This window comes from Antechinus flavipes, chromosome 6 (assembly GCF_016432865.1).
Source record: "Antechinus flavipes isolate AdamAnt ecotype Samford, QLD, Australia chromosome 6, AdamAnt_v2, whole genome shotgun sequence".
NCBI lineage: Eukaryota > Metazoa > Chordata > Mammalia > Dasyuromorphia > Dasyuridae > Antechinus > Antechinus flavipes.
The window spans coordinates 183,642,850-183,664,709 of record NC_067403.1 but is presented as its reverse complement, the minus strand read 5'-3'; the positions used below and the strand labels follow the sequence as shown (position 1 = coordinate 183,664,709).

The 21,860-nt window shown below is 41.7% G+C and overlaps 1 protein-coding gene across 1 annotated transcript in view; it reads left to right on the top strand.

Annotated features, from left to right (window-relative positions):
* Window positions 1-21,860, top strand: part of RBPMS (RNA binding protein, mRNA processing factor) — a 172,845-nt gene that overhangs the window by 60,210 nt on the left and 90,775 nt on the right. The window contains exon 2 of the mRNA XM_051965782.1: window positions 19,429-19,506. Within this exon, the coding sequence (XP_051821742.1) occupies window positions 19,429-19,506 (78 nt within the window). The remainder of the gene's footprint in view (window positions 1-19,428; window positions 19,507-21,860) is intronic.

Below are 21,860 nucleotides of genomic sequence, written 5' to 3'. Positions count from 1 at the left end.
ATTCATTCTTATTTTATCTTGTTCTTTCCTGTTCTTTGATTGTTTTCCTTGTTGTGCTTATTTTGCTTTGCATCAAATCTGAAGGATTATGTATATGAGTGTGGATATGTGCAAATCTGAGAAGTGTGTTGTACATCTGTGGGTGTGAGTATGGGTTGTGCAAATCTGAGAGGGGATGTGTTATTTATGTGCATTGTTTATCAAAGGCTATCAGGTTTGGCAGATGAGGGCCCCGTTAGGATTATATATAGCATAAATCTATAGAGCCCTGTCAGTACACTTAGTGATTTCCTTCAGTTTTGTTTGGCAGCAGAAGCAAAAAAAGATGGATGGATGGTGGTAGTAGACCAGGGTGGGAGTATGGTCAGGTGTGTTTGGTTTTTAAGCAAAAGGTCAAGGGATTTGAGACCCTGGAGATGATGAAGAACTGGTTCACCAGAGGGTCAGGATAAAGAAGGGAAGAGAATTCATCCAGTTCAAGTGATGGCCTGGGAAAGAACTGGGGGATGATGAAATTAGGGGTCCTGGTCAGGAAGAGAATATGGTTAGGAGTTATAGGGTGCAGGGGAAGATGTCATATTATAAGCTTATGATAAGGTAAAGGGATTTGTGAATTGGTGAAGATGGAACCTCGAGGGTGATGGCAAGGGGACATGAGGGACATTCCTATGTGTAGGAATAGGTTATGGAAACTGAGTAGATTAGGGAAATTAGAGTACTGGGAGGAATATCAAGTCTCCCAGTAATGAAAGCAGGATTTAGGGAGGAGAGAACAACTCTAAGCCAGGCAATGAACTCATTGTGAATGGAAGGCGAGTGTCCTAGCAAGTCAGTAAATAATGGCTACTCCAGGATCTGGCTTGTGTGTTTAATTTGGGTAGTGGAACTCTCCAAGGAAGGGAAGTTGCTGAGTGATAGTAGAAGAAGGAGAAAAGGCTATAGAATGGTCCCAGAGAAGTCTTCTAGGAGCATAGGTTTTAGGGTTAGGGATTCTAAATGGGGGTTCTAATGAATGTCTTTTGTAGATGAGGGAACTAAGGTTAAGTGATTGGGGGGGGGGCAACTACATGTACATTGGATAGAATACTGGTCTTGGGGTCAGGAAGACTCATCATCTTTCAGATCTGGCCCCAGATACTAGCTATGTGACATTGGGTAAATCACTTAACCCTGTTTGCCTTAGTTTCTTCATCTGTAAAATGAGCTGGAAATGGAAATGGCAAACCATTCCAGTTCTTTTGCCAAGAAAACCCCAGATGGGGTCATGAAAAGTGAGATCCAGCTGAAAGAACTCAACAACAACAGCAAGTGATTTCCCCTGAGATTGCAAATGGCAAGTACCACATATGGAATTTGAAATGAGTTGATAGATTCAGTTTCACAGTAAAAAAAAATATAGCTTTTCATTTTCTTTCTTTCTTTCTTTCTTTCTTTCTTTCTTTCTTTCTTTCTTTCTTTCTTTCTTTCTTTCTTTCTTTCTTTCTTTCTTTCTTTCTTTCTTTCTTTCTTTTTTTTTTTTTTTTGGCTGAGGCAATTGGTTAAGTGACTTGCCCAGGGTCACACAACTAGGAAGTGTTAAGTGTTTGAGACTAGATTTGAACACAGGTCCTCCTAACTTCAGGGCTGGTGCTCTATCCACTGTGCCACCTAGCTGCCCCACTTTTCATTTTCAAAATATATGCAAAGATAGTCTTCAACATTCAACCTTGCAGAATCTTGTGATCCAAATTTATCTCTCCTTTCCTTCTACTCCCTCCCCTAGACAGCAAATAATACAATATCTATTAAATATGTGCACTTCTTCTATTCATATTTCCACATTTATCATGCTGCACAAAAAAATCAGATCCAAAAAGTAAAAAAGAGAAAGAAAACAAAAATCAAACAAATAACAAAAAAAGGTTAAAATGCTATGTTGTGATCCATATTCAGTTCCCACACAGTCCTCTCTCTGGGTGCAGATGGCTCTCTGCATCATAAGTCTATTGGAATTGGCTTGAATTGTCTTATTGTTGAAAAGAGTCATGTCCATCAGAGTTGATCATTCCATAATCTTGTTGTTATGTACAATGTTCTCTTGGTTCCACTCATTTCACTCAGCATCAGTTTGCGTAAGTCTCTCCAAGTCTTTCTGAAGTCATCCTGCTGATCTTTTCTAATAGAATATTCTATCACATTCATATACCATAACTTATTCAGCCATTCCCCAACAGATGGCCGTCCACTCGATTTTTAGTTCCTTGCCACCACAAAAAGGGCTGCCACAAACATTCTTGCACATACCGGTCTCTTTCCCTCCTTTAAGATCTCTTTGTGATATAAGCCCTGTAGAGATACTGTTGGATCAAAAGGTATGCACAGTTTGATAGCCCTTTGGGCATAATACCAAGTAGCTCTCCAGAATGGTTGCATCAGTTCACAGATTTAAATCTTTAAAGGATCTTAGAAATCATGATGTTCAATCTCCAAGAGGAAACTTGAGGTCCTGGACTTGGTTATACCGGCATAGTACCAGTAGTACTGGAGGTAAGATCTCTGGTCAAGGTCTCAGAAGTGCCAGCCAGTTGTACCATTGACCAGATGACAAGTAATCAAGATGACAAAGAGATCAAAGAACTTGCAAAGAAAAGCATGAAAGTTTGTGTTTATCCTGGATGAAAAAATTTAGGGAGCACATGATCATTTGTCATGGAAAAAGCAGCTATTTTAGGACCTCCCTGCTGAACTGTGCCTTTATGAGCATCCCTATGCTCCCCCTCCCAATCCTAAAGTCAAGTCATACAAGGTCACTAATAACACTTGGATACCCAGAAGTTTTCATCACAACTGAGTGATAAGGCAGGCTGAGCAGATGAGGAGGACGCTGAAGCTCTGAAAGCAAGTACATTCTCTGCTAGTCTTGGGATTTGCTGTCTTAGTAAAGGGGAGCTGGACTCTTAGAAATAGCCATTCAGAATGGGAGTGGGGAAGGAGAGAGAAAATTTGGAACTTAATTTAAAAAATGAATGTTGAAACTTTTTTACATTGGGGAAAAATAAAATATTCAAATAATTTTTTAAAAAATCATTACTCATTTCATAATGAGAGAGCAAGAATATGAATGAGAAGAAACTGGTGAATTTGAGAACAAGATTGCTTTTAATAGTCTTTTTGGGGTCCTAATAGGACATAGATACCCAGTTGCTTTTGGTTTCAGCCCTACTCCCCACTGGAAGATGAGAAGCCTGGTGTACCTAGTTCAGAAGAAGGCCTTTGACCTTCTCCAAATACTCTTTGTCTAGGTCCTTCAGGACTTCTTTAAGGGATGGGGGCAATCAGTTTTGAAAAAAGCCCAAGCTATTTGGAATTTATAAAAGTGGAAAACATTAAATCTGTTTCTAGTTTCATGAAATAATGCCAATAACTTTCCCCCCCATGTCAGCACTGAGTATGAGGTGCTGCAGAACTCAGCATTCTCTTGAATTGGGTAATCCTTAGAGAGCATTTTGTGGCCTTCTGCAGAATGGGCTGGACATTATTAACACTATAATAATCCTTCCGGCTCACATTTCCTGAGCCCAGTGAAATTCACAGCCTGGCTACCTCCCAGCTGCGCTGAAGAAGATTCATTCTCCTTCCCCCTTTAGATGTTTCCTTGACTGTCCCATTTAAGAAAATTCACCCCGGGAGTGCAGACCATAGCCTCTCTGCACCATCTCTTTCTATTGTCCAGGACCTTCCTGAAATCCTTCTAAAGGAGTGAGTTTCCTGTACATCTATTGCTATTGGGTGGCTAACAGCTGAGCTCTAGAACTCTTCATTATTTATCCATCTTCTGAGATGACTAGTCTATAATCTTTTCCATATCTGACTGTAAAATGTCAGTTCTGTGGAAGAGGCCTTAAACCTGGGGCCTTTTATGATCACATATTTCTCAAATAACTTCTACTTTTATCTAGTCTCCCTTAGTGCCTTCTTTCCCCCCCCTTCCTTACTCTGTTGACAGCAGTGGGCTTGCTGCCTCTTATTTGGTACTCCTCCACTGACTTGCCTATTAGCTGAGCTGTTTCTTTGGTTCTTTAGAGATGTTGGTATTCCTAGACTTTGCATCCTTATCCTTTGCATAGTCAGAAAAAATCCTGGTAGTGCTAAAAAAAAAGGGGGGGGGGTGGGGAGAGGGAAGGGAGAGGTTACTGTGTCCAGGAGAAGGGCCTTTCATTTTTGCTGTTCTTAGCCTAGTCCGTCTACAATGCCTGCACTTGAATTCAGTCCTACTTCTGAATGGCCTGTCACCTCAACCCTCAGTGCCCCAATCAAATGATTAATCTCTAACATGCTGAAAAGGGATAATGATTGATAGAGGCAGTTTTATCCCTTTGGAGTTAGTTCTCTAGGTCCCAGCTTCTTAAATTGTGGTTTGCAACCCCATATAAGCTCTTGTAATTGAATGTAAGGGCTGTGAAATTAGGATTTTTTTAAATCATTAAATGCTTAATTTCTATACCTATTTTCTATGCCTATTTACCTGGGGCCATGTTAAAAATTCTTGGGACAAAAATGAGTAGTAATAAGTAAAAAAACTTTAAAAAGATCTACTCTAGTCAACTCAGAAGTCCAGGCTCTATCCTGGTTATCAATGTCAGAGTAATTAATTTCCAGTGTTTGGTGAAACTACATAGAGAGAGACAGATGGAGACAGAGAGAAAGAGACACAGAGACAGAGACAGACATAATTTCCAGTGGTTGGTGAAACCACATAGAGAGAGATAAAGACAGAGAGACAGACATACAGAAAGAAACACAGAGAGACAGAGATAGAGACAGACATGGAGAGACAGAGAATACTTTTTTTTTTTTTTTAACTCTTCTCAAGGAGCCATAAGGGCTTCCCGGACATGGGGAATTTTTTTTTTTTTTAAATTAAAGCTTTTTATTCACAAAGCATATCCATGGGTAATTTTTCCAACATTGACTTCTGCATAACCCAAACATTATTCTTTTTTTTTTTTTTTAAGCTGAGGCAGTTGGGGTTAAGTGACTTGCCTAGGTTCACATGGCTAGGAAGTATTAAGTATCTGAAGCTGGATTTGAACTTAGGTCCTCCTGACTTCAGGGCTAGCACTTATCCACCGCACCATCTAGCTACCCCCCATTAATTCCCCAGAAGGGGAAAGGTAGGCCCTGGGAGAGGTCAGTGAGAGTGGGCTAGAGAGCTTGGTGAATGAGTGGCTCCTGTACTCCTATGATGATGGGCTGGGTCCAATTGGGTCCTGGCCATTCTGGATAGTGTCCTTTTACTAGGAGTCCCAGGATATCAGATCTTTTATTAATTACAACCTGAAGGACAAGCAAGCATTCACTCTTAATGATAGAGAATAGGATATAACTTCTGAGCCTTGCATCTCTGTGTTCCATTGCTTTTGGTGGCGAGCCAGGGAGAGTGTGATGGAAGGGCTTTCATCTCTGGGAGCTGTCATTTGCTATCTCTGTGACTTTGGGCAAATAAGTCCCTGAAGCTCAGTTTCCTCAGTTGTAAAATTGAGCTTTTTTTCAATTATGACATTTCTTCCCTGCAGCATTTTGAAGGGGAAAAAAATGACTTTTTAAACAGTTAAGTGCTTGTAAACCTAGTCTATCATTAGTTTCTCCATTTGCTCATATGTCAACTGATTCATTCATTCATTTGTTGATTCGTTTATTATTAAATGCCCGCCACATATGGTGTACTGTACCAATTATCTGGAAAGATAGGAAATATAGTCCAGACCCTGGTGTAGAGTGAGAGGATGTGAGCCAAGTAGAGATGACTGATACATTGTTACATCACAAGGGCCAAGTACAGTGCTCTGAGAGATTGTCACAAATATAGTCGAGACCCTTGTATAGAGTGAGAGGAGTGAGCCAAGCAGAGATGACTGATACATTGTTACATCATAAGGGCCAAGTACAGTGCTCTGAGATATTGTCACAAATATAGTCAAGACCCTTATGTAAGAGTAAAAGAGGATGTGATCCAAGCAGAGATGACTCTGATACATTGTTACATCACAAGCACCAAGCACAGTGCTCTGGGAGATTGTCACTTACCTGGTTGCCTTAATCTGGGAAGGTTTCCCGGTGGAGGCGGCCTTTGATATAGCCTTCCAAAGATGAGTGGGGATTCAGCTGGTGCAGAGGGCATTCCGGGGGGGGACAGCAGGAGCTCTGAGGTGGGACTGCCCAAAGGTCCTTGGTGTTTCTATTGAGTGACTCATCTCTAACTGTTTGGTAAACATTGTAGAGAAACTAACCAACCTTGTTGGTGGCCACAGCCTCTTTAAGAAAGAAAGATCTAATTGTGAAATCAAGTAAGAGTTCTGAAATCAAGTAAGAGTTCTATGGTTTCCTCAGGTCTCCCAGGACACGAGCTGCTTGTGAACTTCTTGCCTTTGGGTCTTCCCTATAAAAGCTATAGATGTGAGACTCCAAGTTACTCTGGAAATTAATTATTTAACTCTGTGTACCTTCAGGTTTCACACTCACTCTTGGGCCCTAATGATGATAATCATAGCTAACATTTCTATGGCCTTTTAAGGTTCACAGAGCACTTAGACACATCATCTCATTTGATGCTCTCCATAATCTTGGCATTTTAGGTGCCATTATTATAGCTTCATTTTATAATTAAGGAAACAGGCTGAGAGAGGAGGCTTAGGGTCTCATGGCCAATGTATTTGAAGCAGGATTCAAATTCAGATCATTTTCACCAAATCTAGTGTTCTATCCAGTGTGCCATAAAATTAATGCTATCCAGATCAGTGGAGAGGGAAGGCGGCCTCTCTTCATGAGGCTCACGTTGGCTTCTGCAGGCCCAAGACTTGGCGGCTGACAAAGGTGCATTGTGGGGTTGGACGTGCCTTAGGCTAGAGGGAGGTGAAGGTTTTTAATGGATGTTTACTCCGTACTGGAAGTCTCCACTTCTCTGCACTTGGCTTTTCAGTGTTTATAGCAAATACGTTGAATTTTGTGTTGCAGGAAGTCCCTGACGTACAAAAGGGTTGGGTTCCAAAGGCCTATGCTCAGCTGGGTTTAATGCTCTAAATATTTATGGAACAAATGGATGAATGACCTGTTCAGAGGCATTTTGGTAAATGGTGGTTAGCTCCTCCTGCTACTTTCTCCTCTTGCCCTCTCAAATTTGTTTAAGGTTTATAACCAACAGGACTATTGTATATACTGCAGAGAACACAGGAGGACAAGACCTGACAAAACCTGGTGCTTAAGTGGACGAGAACTCATCAGTGTGGGCACTATGTCCCATGATCCAGATGGAATCCATTTTTGCTGTCTGTCACAGTTTTTGTGATCCTAATCCATATTTCTCTAGGAATTCTCCCTAGTGAATCCATCTCCATGTTCTGACCTACCTCCCTCTCCTTTTCTATAACTATGTCTACATCTACGTGTATGTCGCTGTCTTTTCTATATCTCCTTTTCTATGACAAATGTCTAAATGGTTGTATTGTACAGTGTCAGGCCTGGAATCAGGAAGATTCCTGTTCCTGGGTTCCAGTACAGCCTCACACACTTAAGTAACTGGGCAAGTCAGTTAACCCTATTTGCCTCAGCTTCTCATTTATAAAATGAGCTGGAGAAGGAAATGACAAACCATTTCATTATTTTTTCTAAGAAAACCCCAAATGGGACACAACTGAAATGACTAAAAAACAATATCTTTGTTGACCTCTTTTTCTCTTGTGCATGTCCTTTTCTCTTTTATGGTTCACAGCAGTGCTTGGGTTGTCGCCATTTTGAATCCACTGCAGTTCAGGAGTTCAATGGACTTTTCTTTTCACAGTTTGATTGTTTCCTAAATAGTGCCCCTGTGCCTGCCAGTCCTACCAAGTGTTATTCTTTGCTTCACCAATGCAATAAAGAAAGAATGAGAGAACTTTCTGGGGGAAATCTGAATAAAAAAGGGAGAAAAGAAGGTATCTCTATATCCAATGGAGAAAAAGAATCTAAAAAGGAATTAACTGGAGAAAGAGAGTGATGGCAAATACCATATGCAGTAGTCTCCTGAAGAAGGGGAAGGGAAATGACAAAGAAGAGTCAGTGGATCAGAGAGACCCAGATTTTTGCTGAAATCGGCTAGTCTACAAGTCATTTTCATCTTTCCTTGGAATTTAATAATAAACTTATGATCTTCTTCATCCATATCTGCTTTTATACCAAGTTACTATTATGTTCATGTTGGTGACCTTTGGAAGCCTCCATTCTTTAAGATCAATTCCTACCTTGACTCCTGTGGCCTGTATCTCCATCCTACCTTGGCGTCCCATAGGATAGGTCACTTATTAGATCTCTCCATCTCCTATGACACATTCTGTGATCCTCAACTTTGAAATTCCCCTTTCTGATTGTGACTACTTGCTTTCTCCTCTCTCCACCTCTCTTCCATCTGCTGTTCTTCATCTTCATTATGACCCCTAGTTCTTCCAGTCCTCCCACTTCTCCCAGGTCTTTACCCATCCTCTGGTTCCCTTTTTCTTCCTTCAGTCTTGACCTGAGGTAGAGTTATCTGAACCTATATCTCTTATTTTACTCTGCCCCCCATCAGCTGCCTTCTCTGTTCCTACCCTCAAAAAGCCATAATAAGTGCTGGCCAGGATCTGCTTCTAGTTCATGTTGAATGATCTCAACCAAGTCTTTGCTACCTCTTGGAAATGCTTTGATTCTTCCCTTTTTATTTCTTTATTCTTCCCACAGATGCTGTTTTAAACCTTCTCCTTTCTCTAAGCAGACAACCTTGGCTCCCACTTGACTGGAAAAATCAAAGCAATTTGTCATGAATCCCCTCATTTTTTTCTGCTTCCAATCTCGAGTCCATCCTCACCCCTTTTCTCTCCTCCTCTGCTTCAGAATCAGAGGTCATCTTCCTCATTGCCCAAACTCCCTACTTGTATCCTTGATCTCATCTTTTCTCTTTTCCAGAGATTGTTCTCCTCCCTTCTCTGTCACCCTTGCTCCCTTCCCTCTCTGCTGTCTTCCTCCCTTCTCCCCCACTTGAAAATAACTTGTTGGCCTCTGCCTTGCTTTGAAGTGGTCATTCCAGAACTTTCCTTCCCTTCACAGCCAAATTCCTAGAATCTACTTTCTCCCATCTTTTCCTAGTCTCCAAATTAATCTTCTTCTGATTCTCCTTAAGAAGCTTCTTTGGTTCACCCATTACCTTTAGGGCAAACAAAATCCAAAAACATCTGTTAGACATTTTAAGCCTTTCATTATTTGGCTCCAGCTTATCTTTCGTAGTGATCACCCTCCTGGGGCATTGTATATACTCTCTCCAAACCAACCTTTTTATCCGACATACAGAATATTCTACCTCCGGCCTCAGATTCTTCTCTCTTTTCACTTCTGCCCCTTGAAATCAGACCTTAGTCCCTTCAAGGCTTAGCTGGAGGCCACCTCTTTTAGGAGGCCTTTTCTGATTTTTTTCTGGTGGTTCTTAACTTTCTTCCTCACCATCCCTGGGGATTTATATCCCATTACTCTGCAGTGAATCCTCTGTGATTCTATCTCTGGCGTTTAGAAGGTAAACCTGTCTCTGTTACTTTGTCTGATACCCAGTAAATGCTCAAATTGTCTGAATCCTCTCCCCCTCTTCCCCTCCCATATATACATATGTGTGTGTAAATATGCATTTTACATGCATACACATAGTTGTTGATTGATAGCTAAAGCTCTTGGAATCTGTAAGTCTACTTGAACTGAATCCTTTCTTTACAACATTATTACTCAGAATCAGTTAACTGGCCTCTGAATTCCCGCCCCATGGCGAATGGTTCTTTCTGGATGCCCCATAGGTTTCTTACACTCAATTTGTCCAAAAGGAAATTTATTGTGTCCCTTCTGAGAACTATCTCTTAGCAATTTCTGTTGATGGAACTCACATTCTCCCAGTTATTCAGTGTCATAATCTCTAAATTAACTTTGATTTCCTTTCTTACTCCTAAATGCATCCACTTACCAGGTGCTACTTGATTTATTTCAGTGCTCTCCCTCTTACCAAGCTCCCACCCATCTCAGGCTTCTTTCCTGAGTTCTGGTAATAGCCCATTCATTAGTCTCCCTGAGGTCACTTACTCTCTTTACCCAGACCACCTGCAAAAAAAATCTCTCTTAGACACATTTGCTTCCACTGCTCATAGACTTGCTGTGGAAAAATTACCTCTTGAGATAAAATAGCCTGGTTTTAAGGAGCTTCATTCATTCTCTTGATTCCTGTGGACTTTTCTGGACTGGTTTTATGTTTTTTATGTTTATGTTATGACTCTAGGTTGTGCAGGGAATAGAGTGAAGGCCAGGAGTCAGGAAAACCTGAGTTCAAATCCAGACTTAGATACTAGCTAAGTTACTTAACTTGTATCTGCCTCAGTTTCCTCAGTTGTGAAATGAGGGTAATAGCATCCACCTCCCATGGTTGTTATGGAGATGAAGTGAATGTGTTTAAAGTCCTTTGCAAGCCTTATGTTGCTATTAAAATGCAAGTATCAATAATAATTTAAAAATTATCATTCTATAATTATTATAATAACATAACATATAATATTGTAATTTTAATATGATTACAGTGATATGTAATAATGATAATAATATATTATTATTGTTCTAGTTTTACTCTTCCTTTTAACCAAACTAGACCACTCCCATTTCCTGGTGTTAGCCTCTATCACCCACCTCTGAGTCTTTGCAAAGACTTTCCCACTGGAGTGCTCTTTTACCTTTGTCATTCAGAGTCTTTGCCTTTCCTGTTCAGCTTTGGTTTTCCTTCAGCTCTGCTTTATTGCATCCCCACTCTTGAGTGATTCCTTGGCCATGAAGGCTTCTTGTCTTTGGGTTTAAAAGGAGAGAGAAAGCAGAAGTCAAGTTAGAGAGTGTGGTTCCCAGCCCAAATCTTCTGACTTATATGAGGGCTAGGGGACTTGAAGACATTGTTTAAGAAATCACTGCACTTGCATGTACTTTGCTTGTTGCATTTACAATGAAAACTTCAAAAGCTCCATTTCCATCATACCCCAGTACCTTTCCTTCAGGGTCTTTGCTCAGGATGGCTGGTGTTCTTGGCCAACCCCTGTGTCAAGGAAGAGAAATGAGACCTGCATTCCCTTCCGTCTTACTCACGGAGACACTTGTAGATTCAAATTGATGGGAGCTGTTCTTTGTCTGGATTTCATTTCTGTCTCCAGCATTTACTAGTTACTTTGAGCATTTATTATGGAAACCTTGTTTTTGTCATCTGTAAAATAGTGGTGGTGAGCAGGTAATAAAATATACACTATCTTCTAATTATGGCTGGTGCAAAGCTGTTTGTCATTTCTGAATGATCCCAGGATCTCAGGGGTGCAGGAATGTGCAAGGCATCTGTCCATGCACGTGATATGTCTTGTGTGCAATTAAGCCCAGACTTGATAACTCCTCGGAGGCATGGTAGGGTCTTTGTGGAACTTTGCAGGTTCTGGTTGGACTGGAACCTGTCTGCTTCTGACCTTAACAGAAAGGACCTGCCCAGATTGCGGATGCCATCCTCCTGGTCCCCGTCCCTTTGGTGAATGCTGGTGTTCCCCTTGAGCTGTCCCTCGGTTATGTCTTATTTTTTTTTGCTCTATGACCTTCTCATCCTCCTTTGTGGAGGATGCCCTTACAAGACAAAATAACTGCTCATTTTGAATGGTTTACCTTGCCTAAGAGGTGGCTGCCTCGTACCTTCAGGATACACAGTTAGAAATTTTTTGGTTCATGCTTTAAATGTGTTTCTGTAATGCTAGCATTAGAAAAATGTCAGCTTTTCTTGGTCAACCAGTGATGGATGACCTTGCTCTGTAAGCCTGGCTGGCTGGCCCCTAGGGAAGTCAAAGCCACTCCAGAGTCATAGAAGCTTTTTTGGGGGTAGGAGCCTTGAAGTGACTTCCCGAATTGTGAAAGTTCCCTGTTGTGACAGGTTATCAGGCCTTAGGCTTGGATAGTTACCTACATGCTCTGCTATGGAAAGCAGAACATAGGACTGGCTATTGATGATGTCAGGTGGTAACTTGCAAGGAGGTTGGGTGGGGTTGGATGGGGTGGAGTTATTATGGATGATTTCAAACAGTATAACTGGTCTAGAAGGCCAGGTAGGAGCTCCTTCTAAGTGGCTGCTAGCTGGACTTGCTTTTTCCTTGAAAGGTTCTTTTCCCTAAAAATGACAACAACAGAGGTTGCAAGGACAGAGAGGGGAAAGGCTCTCCATTAGCCGTGGGCCCCAGAGACCTGGCAGTTCTGATGCAAGGTTCAAGATGTCAGTTTGCTTTGTTGAGCTTATTTCTTTAGACAGGTGAAAAGTTGCCCTAAAAGCCTTCCTAAAAAAGCTATCTTATGAACCTTCTTGCTGAACTGTGCCTTTTTGAGTATCCTACACTCCACCGCCTAGTCCTAAAGTCTTTACCATTATGGTCACAAATGATCCTTGCATCACAATAAGGCTATTAGGTGTTCTGGGCTGGTGGGGAGGTTGAGACTGAGCAGTTCATTCTTCCAGTGAGTTCTTTTCAATGTAATCCCAGTCCTGGACTCCTTGTACCGCAGCCCACTCTCATTTTCCATATCATAATTGCTTTAATTTGGATTAATGGAGTGGATTAATGTGTATTCTTGATGCGAATGGTGAGCAACACTGTAAGCAGCTTTCTTACAGTAGAGCCTTCATTTATCAGTTTGTACAGCCATGCAGTGGCTGGGTAAAGGCACGTGAAGAGATGGAGCTGCAGAATTACAGTCAGATTTTTAAACTGTTGGTCAATCAATTGGTCAGCAAGCATTTATGAAGCCGTTATTATGTGCTAAGCTTTGCAGAGTTAAAGAAAGGCAAAAAACCGTCACTGCCCTAAAGGTGCTGACATTCTAATAGGGAGACAAGCCGTAAATTACCATATATCGAGGTACAGACATTGTAAAGGGGCATGCTAGCAGGGATGAACAAGAATGCTTTTCTGTAGTAGATAGGATTTAAGATGAACCTGGAAGAAGCAGCTAAGCCAAGAGTGCATTTCAGGCCTGAGGGACAGCCGAGACGAAGACATGGAGATGGGACGTGACTATGTAGACTAAACAAAATTGAAAAGAGGAGAATAAGAACATTGACCCCCCAGTCAAGAGATTTATGAAGCTTCTAGGATAATCTTTATTACTTATAACCTGATAATGTTATTACTCAGAAATCTTTAGGGCCTTCTTAATTGCCTCTTAAGTAAAAGTTCAAACTTTTGACTTGCATTCAAGGCTCTCCACAATTTTGTGGCCTTTCATCTGATGCATTCTGTCTTCCATTGAAAGTGTTTTGCTTTTTGTTTCCTGGCTATATCCTGCAATCTTCTGTTCCCATGCCTTTGCTAATGTTGGACTCCCTCCTGGAAACCTTCTCTGATCCCTGTAGTTGTTGGGGACATCTCACCAACCACTTTGCCTCCCCCATTTTGGTTCCTCAGAGAAGCTCAATTGTATATAAGTTCATTCAGCAGTCACTGTCTAGTACAACATGGAAAGAGGATGCCTTTGTCTGGTGATGGAAACCTGCTTAGTTTCCCTAAGGAGAACTAGGCTGATATCTTATAATTCTCAGTATGTTTTCTCATAATGATGTCCCTGGGGTCACTTTCACCAGGCTCCATTCCTACCTGTGTGCATATCCTCCCTTTCCTGCTCCCTTACCACCCCTCTATTCCTTTCTCCTTCCTCTTCTTTCTCCCTTTCTATCTTTTCCCTTTCCTCCTCCCTTTCCTTTCTCTTTCCTCCATTCTCCTTCCCTCTCTGAAGCAAAGTTGTCCTAAAAGTTGTTGGCTTGTCCCTAGCAGCAACAGGTAGTGTTTTGTCTACAGCATGATAAAACAAAGTGGCCACATGCCCAGTGGTTAGAGAGCCCGCCTCAGTGTCAGGAAGGCTGTTCTAACTTTCTCCTGTGATTCTGACCGACTCTATGGCTCTGGGCAAACCTAATTGTGAGTTGTGGAGGAGGAGCTGACTTACATTGGGAGAGGGAGTTTTCTTGGTGCGAGAGGAGTTCCCTGGGCTATTGAAATCAGAATTCTGCTCCTTATCCTTGTTATGTGATGAGAAGGGTGATAGGTGTTCCCCAAGATCTTGCCTAAAGGAGAGGTCCTCTCAAGTGAGGAGATAGTCAGGAAGAAGTTGGCTTGGGAGGAAGACCTCATTACAGACACAAGTGGGAGGTTCTGGAAAGATGAGGCATCCAGAGGAGGAAGGCTCTGATCTGCCTTTCTCTTACCCACCTCCCTTTGGCCTGCTAGCACCTCCGTGAGTGACCTCATTTGGGCTCCCCAGTACTTAGGACAGAGCTTAGCTAGAAAGCCCTTAATAATTGCTCATTAACTGACTGACAGTCGTGTATGGGGCAGGGGACTGTCCTTCACTAGGAATCCTCCACTGTGGTCTGCAGTGCCCTCCTTGACATAGGGAGCCGAATTGTGTGTGTGACAGAAAATAAAGAGTCAGGATGTTCTCAGGAAGTACGCAAAGAATCATGACAATGCTGAACCCTCCTGGCTTCTGGAAATCCAGCAGTCCCTTGTTGTGGCTGAGAGTCCAGCTTTTAGTCTAGGAAGCAAAATACTCAACAAGAAGAGAATGATGGAAGTGAGCACTTTTTTTTTTTTAATAATAGCTTTTTGTTTTCAAAATATGTGCAAAAATAGTTTTCAACATTCATCCTTGCAAAACCTTGAGTTCCAAATTTTTGTCCCTTCTTGAGGCAACAAATAATCCAATATAGGTTAAACACGTGCAATTCTTCTATACATATTTCCGCATTTACGCTGCACAAGAAAAATCAAAAAGAAAAAAATGAGAAAGAAAACAAAAAACAAGCAACAACAAAAAAGGAGAAACACTATGTTGTGATCCACATTCATTCCTCACAGTCTTCTTTCTGGATGCAGGTGGCCCTCTCCATCACAAGCCTAGTGGAATTGCCCTGAATCACCTCCGTGTTGAAAAGAGCCACGTCCACCAGAGTTGACATCACATAATCTTGTTCTTGCTGTGTTCTACTGAAATGAGCATTTTTAACAACTTCTGGATTTGAAATTGTAGGCTTCCTTCGGAAGGCACCTTTGCCCTCATACAGGAATTTGGTGGAGGAGGCCGTACAGGGAATCAGAGAGAGGCTGAATCCAAGGCTGGGCCTTGGACCAGGGGGAAGTGAACAAACTAGATGTCATCCTCTGAGGATGTTGGATTTCGTTCCAGATGGGCCACAGGCTACTCTATTTCTGGGCCAGAACTGGGGTCAAGGAAACTTTTTGGAGGTGGAATGAGGGTCATTGTGAAATAGCTGAATGCTGTCTGTTTTCTGGTACAAGCCATGCTAGCGTGGGGCTCCCCCTGCCCCTTCCTTAAGAGACATTGTAGCCCTTGGATATTATCTGCCGCTTGCCTAGTCAGCTCAGGCTGGAATGCAGCAAAACCAGTCTGAGTGGGCCCTGGGAAAGGAATTTGCAGTGTGAGAGCAGGTGAATTTGAAGGCATTGGTCTGTTGCTCCTGGGCACTTGGCACTAAACTTTTGATCGTGGGGAGGACTTTCCCCTTTTCATTTAAAAAGTGTTCAATCAATGATCTTGTTTAAAACCTCACTGTCATTGCCAGTCGTTACCAGTGACGCTGGGAGTCCAGGAGAGCCCTTTCCTATTATAAAGGATAAGTTGACCAAAAAAAAAAAAGAAAAGAAAAGAAAAGAAAGGAAAAAAAGCTATTTCTTAGCCATTTCTGACAAAATATGCATCTTTCTTCCTGGTTTGTCTTTTAATTCCAGACTGGTCACTTCATTGTTTTGACTACATTTGGCTATTGTGTGGATTTATCTGTGGATTTCTGGTTCATACTGGAAATGTCTTTTAAATATTAGAACATTTCTTTTGTGCTCACATGATAATAGTTGTATTTTTAGTACTCATGACTTGAGAAAATTCCTAAGTGCCAGTGACTGAAGATTATGATGTGATGTGTCATTCAGGTCATGTAGTGAAGGAAACTCAAAGCCAGAATGACAATGCTCGATGCTCCCATGATGCAGTGGATCCATTTAAGACCAGAGCTCTGTGGCTCCTGGGCTAGAATGTCTGTTGTAGAGAAGATCGGAGCCCCAAAGAACCTTTGTACACAAGAATACATGGGAAGGCTTTCTAATCTGCTAACAAACTTGTGTCCATGGAGCAGTATCAAACCTGAGTGAGTTCCTAATGGTGAAGTTAAAGGTATTTGTGATATGGAATTAATACAAGTAGAGCAGCCAAGGAAGCATCATCTTTGGGTGAAGAGGAGGGTGGGAACATCCCATCCATAAAGGTCTGGTGAAATCTCTTGGGGATGGAGTGCCAGGACCCTTCTCCATTCTAGAACCTTTATGAATAGAGCCTGATTGGATTCTTCCCCCAGGCAAGAGTCTGTCTCACTGCTATGAGTGACACAGGCCTGGGATAGTGATTACCTGCCTGCCCTAGCCTTTAGGACTCTTCTGTGCCTGTAGGAGGGTTTGCAGGATGGAGCAGGATCTGGCATCCATGTCAAACAAGGGTTGAGTGAAAGGAACTGGAGAATTTAGTCTGGAGAACTCTTTCGTTGTCTTCAGATATTTAAAGGTTTGTGATATGGGAGAGGGACTGAATGTCCTTTGCTTGACTCCTGGAGACAGAATCAGGAGCGGCAGGTGTGTGGAAGTTCCAAAGAGAATGCTTTTGGCTTGACAATAGGAAGAATTTCTGAGCCTGAGAGCTGCCCAGATTGGAATGGGCACCTTGAGCAGCTGTGTGGAGATTCCCTCTCCTCGGAGGAAGGACAGCGGAGGCTGGACAACCACTTGTCCAGTGTGTTACAGTAGAGATGCTTTTTGTATACGGGTTGGGCTGACTGACCCTCCAGCTTCCAAATTCTTTGATTCTGTGAAATCAAAACTTATGGCTTTTAAACATACAGACATGGGAAGCACTTGCCCAGTTTGTGGCTTAAATGCCATCTTCTATGGGAGGTCTTTCTAGTCTCTCTAACTTCCAGAGCCAAATGTCTAGTAGAACCACAAGAGAATGATTCTCGGGTTTCTTTTAGAAACTATTATGGTAAGCTGGACCCCCCAGTACCTACAAGCTGGACAGTGGACAAATCTGAAAGCCTGATTCATCTCCCAGCGCTGTGTATCTGGAGTTTATCAGTTAAGCCATTCAGTTGTGTCCAACTCTACACGACCTATGGTATTGTTGGGGATTTCTTGGCAAAGATACTGAGTGTTTATTATTTCATTACTGTGTCCCCATTTTACAGAGTGGGGTTGAGGGACTTGCTCAGAGTTAAACAGTTGCAAGTGTCATAGATTTGAATTAATATCTTCTTGACTCCAGCCTTGGTGCTCTGCCCACTGTGTCACTTCGCTGCCCCTAATTTATATAGTAAGTGCTAATTAAGTTGTTGGGGTATTTGCCATTGTGTCTTAATTGCTGGATGGAGACTTTGGAGTTAGAATTCTTAGTATGAGCTGGGAGGCTAAAAAATAAAAAAAAATTTTTTTAATATCCTGCATAAAGAAGTAATAACTCGTTTTATATTTCCCTAGGTAGGCCACTTAATTTTTTTGGTAGTTATTAATATTTGATTTTTTTCCTAATTACATGTAAAGATAGTTTTCAGTATTCATTTCTGTAAGATTTTAAGTTCCAAAATTTTCCTCTCCCCTTCTTCCTCCTTTCCCCAACACAGCAAGCAACCTGATATACATGTACAATCGCGTTAAACATATTTACATACTAATCATGTTGTGAAAGAAGAAACTGAACAAAAGAGAAAAACAATTCTTTCTCTGGATGCAAGTGGCATTTACTACATTTTATTGCTGAGAAGATCTAAGCCTATCATAATTGATCATTGCACAATATGGCTGTTTCTCTGTACAATGTTTTAATTTTGCTCACTTCACTCAGTATTAGTTCATGTAAGTCTTTTCAAGTTTTTCTGAAATTTGCTTATTATTTCTTATTGAACGATAGTATTCTAGTACTCATTCTTTCTTGCCTTGAATACCACTTTACTTCCTGGTAATGCCATGATATTGCACCCTTTAAAGGATCCTTCTTAGCTTCAAATTCCTTAGCCTGGCATTCAAGGCTTTCAACAACCAGATCCAAATCTATTTCTGTCCCTCTATGCTATAATATGCTGTTCCTCATATCCTTACTCTTTTATCAGTAGTTCTAATCTTTCTTGAAAATTCCTTCATCCCACCCAGATCCATCTCTATCCTTCAAAACCCAGGACTAGTAGCCTCCCCATTAGGCCAGCCTCCTTTGCCTTCCATCAAGTCTTAATTTGTATTACTGACAGTTTCTGTCTGACATTTTCTTTCTGACACGGTATTCCAGACATTTGTGTCTATCTCCCTTGTCTCTTTCCTATTTAGCTCTAAACTCCTCGAGGGCAGGGGCACCTCATCTTATACAATTCTGTATTCCAGTCTATGCCTATAGTAACTAATGGAGAAATGAAAGATTAAATGAAGGAAACAGCGTCATACTCTAAGAGGGCATTAGCAGTGCAGTTGTGCCACTGCTGAACCTTGAAAATTTAGATGTGAGTAATTTTACGCCTGTTATAATTCTTTTGTGTGTTAAAATGGCTCTGATGGTGACAGCACCCCAGCTTGCTGTGGACGATGTACGTTCTGGTAAATGTCTGAGGAACATGTCTTGTAGGTTTTCTGATAACATGTCCATCACAGACTTAAAAAAAATTTTTTTTTTACTGAATAAAAATTTATTTTCTTTTCTTCTCACTGCCTCTGTTGGAGAAAACAAAACCAAGTCTTGTAACACTTAAATAGCCAGGCAGAACAAATTCTTGTACTGATCATGTTTAAATACTATATATCTCATTCTTAATCCTTGGTCCACCCACCATCCCTCTTGTCAGAAAATGAGTAGCCCACTGGATCCTTTGAAATCACTGTTAGTTCTTCCAGTCCTCTTCTCAGTAACTGCCTTTCAGTTGAGAAAAACATGGAAATTTGTAAAAACCTTAACTTTTTATCATTTATGAAAAGGTCAAAAACATACATGAAAAGAATTAGCAAGCTTTCTTTTACTTCTTTGTCCCTGCCAATCTTTTGCATCCAGGAATAGTTAGTGTTTGTTGTAATGCTTTGGTATGATTCTACCTCTCTGTACCCTATATGATCAATGTTCCTTAAGCCAATACCCAACCAATTGTCTCACATCTAGCCCCACTGGTCTAGCCTGACCTGAAACCCCAGGTGCTTAGGCTATTGCTTGGTTCCTCTGGTCTACACTAAGCTGGGAGGAAGCTTTTTGTTTAGGGTTTTTTAGGTTTGATTTTTGGTTTCTCAGCCTCATCTTAATGACCTCTCCTTTCTTCTCCAGGTCCGGACTCTCTTTGTCAGTGGTCTCCCTCTGGACATCAAGCCTCGGGAGCTTTATCTGCTCTTCAGACCATTTAAGGTATGCATGAACTGTCTGTCTCAGACTTGGTGTAATTCCTTATAAATGGGATAGGCTGCCTGGAAGAGACACTTCTCTCTCCTTCCTCCCACCCCCTACCACACATTCTCCACCCCTGTTCCTCCTCTTCTAAGCAGATCAAGCTTCAAGCATAAAACCCAGCTCTGCTACTTATTATCATTTAACTGCTCTGGGTCTCCATTTTTCTGCATGTACAGTGAGAAGGTTGGATGAGAATTCTCTTCCTTTCTTCCTACTACTGAATCCTGTGATCCTGTGGAGGCTCTCTGTGCTCCCCCAAGTTGGGACTGGAAGAAGGTTGTTCTAGAGAGGTTCCTTCCCTCATGCACATGGAGAGCCTGAGTTAATAAGATAGCAGAGCCCAGGAATTTCTGGCTAACTTCTGCCTTTGGGAAAGCAGGTTCTAGAATCTGTCCATTTCTGCAGATAGGGAACAGGGGGGAGGAGATGTGCTTCTAGCATTTTTCATGTAAACAAAGTGAGATGTGCTGTGATTCACTCAGAATTATTTTATCCCTGCCCCAAGCTGCTCCCTCACCTATGAGGAGGCTGGGGACCAAGCCAGGGATCAATTAGAATCATAGGAGCTCCTCAGAAGAACCTCAGAGGCCATCCTTTTATGGAGGGGTAAACTGAGGTACAAGGATGGCAAAGGGTCCTAGCTCTAGAGTTGGGAGAGACCTTTCACACAGATCCTTTCATGGTGCAGAGGAGGAAATTGAGACCAGAGAAGGAAAGGTTTGATCTAGAAAGAGAAATACAGACCCTCTCATGGTGCAGAGGAGAAAGTGAGACCAGAGAAGGAAAGACTTGATCTAGAAAGAGAAATACAGACCCTCTCATGGTGCAGGGGAGGAAATTAAGATCAGAGAAGAAAAAGTTTGATCTAGAAAGAGAAATAAAGTGAGATTGAAACTAATTTTAAAAATGATGAACAAGCTGACTTTAGAAAGTCCTAGAAAGATTTATATGAACTGATGCTGATCGAAATAAGCAGAACCAGGAATACAATGTACCCAATAACAGCAAGATTGTGCAATGACCAACTATGAATGATTTGTAAGGAGACTGAATGTAAATCAACACATGCTATGTTCACTTCTTTTTCCCATTTTTTCTCTGTCTCATGATTTTTCCCTTTTGCTCTGATTTTTCTCTCCCAACATTTATGATTCATAAATGTGTTAAAGATTTAAAAAAAAAAAAAAAAAAAAGGGAAAGAAAAGATGGCCAAGCTGGATCAGGACACAGATTTTAGTAGGGCTGAACTGAACTGAATGGGGTTGGGAAATTGGGAAGTTTGAGCTAGGTGGAAATTTTAGTATCCCAAGGATTGGGAGAGAGACTCTGGCGGGGTGCAAGGGTTCCTTTGTCTGGGGCTTCTGCCCTTGGGAATGCTGTTATGCCAGAGCAAATATATCTGCTTTCTTGCCAGTGTTTAGGAAGAGTAACATTGGCTTTGGGGCCAGTGACTTCCTCCTAGGTTGGGTTTTGAGGGGCTTAGTCTGGGTCATTGCTGGAGGGAAGGGGTCCTGAAGGGACATATGTTCTTACTGGGTATTAATAGAGAATCCTATATGTGATTTCATGGTGTGGGGGGATTCCCCCAAATGCAGGCCAGCAGCTGCTTCTTGTTTGGTCTTAAACAGTCCCCTTGGCAAGGATTGAACCCACCACACCTGTGGCCTTCTAGCCGCCATCCTGTATTGTCTCTTTATCTAGGAAAGGCTGTTAAAGGCCCCTCTGCTGCTTCTCTTGTGCTGTCCCTTGCCAAGCAGGACCCTCTTGCTTGTTCTCCCCAAGACTCCCCTGTCAGTTCCCTGGATTCCTCAGCTTTGCCTCTGATTCAGCCCTCATCTTCTATCTCACCCCAGTGAGAAGGGCTCCCAGTGGAAAGGACAGTTAGTCATCAATCAGTAAACATTTATTAAGCATCTACTAAGCTGAGGATACAAAAAGAAGCAAAAGTCAGGCCCTGATTGCAAACATCTGATGTCAGCCTTGACCACCCAGGGGGTTCTTGGGATGGCTTTACAGTGGAAGGAGTACTCAGACGACTGGGTCAAACCCTGCCTCTGATGCTTACTGTGTGATCTGCTCCTTATCTGAAGAATGACTGGATTGGACTCGATGGCTTCTGCAGTCCCTTCCAATTTGAAATGTCCTTGTGTCCTTAAGCTGTTCCCTATAACAGAATAAACACACGGCTGGCCAGATACAATCCTGTTTCTCTGTTCTTTGTATCGGGGAATGTTCAAATTCATAATAAAAAAAGTTCTTTAAAAAGATTCTTGGTTTAAAAAAAAGTAAAGGAAAAATGTCCCAGTAACCCT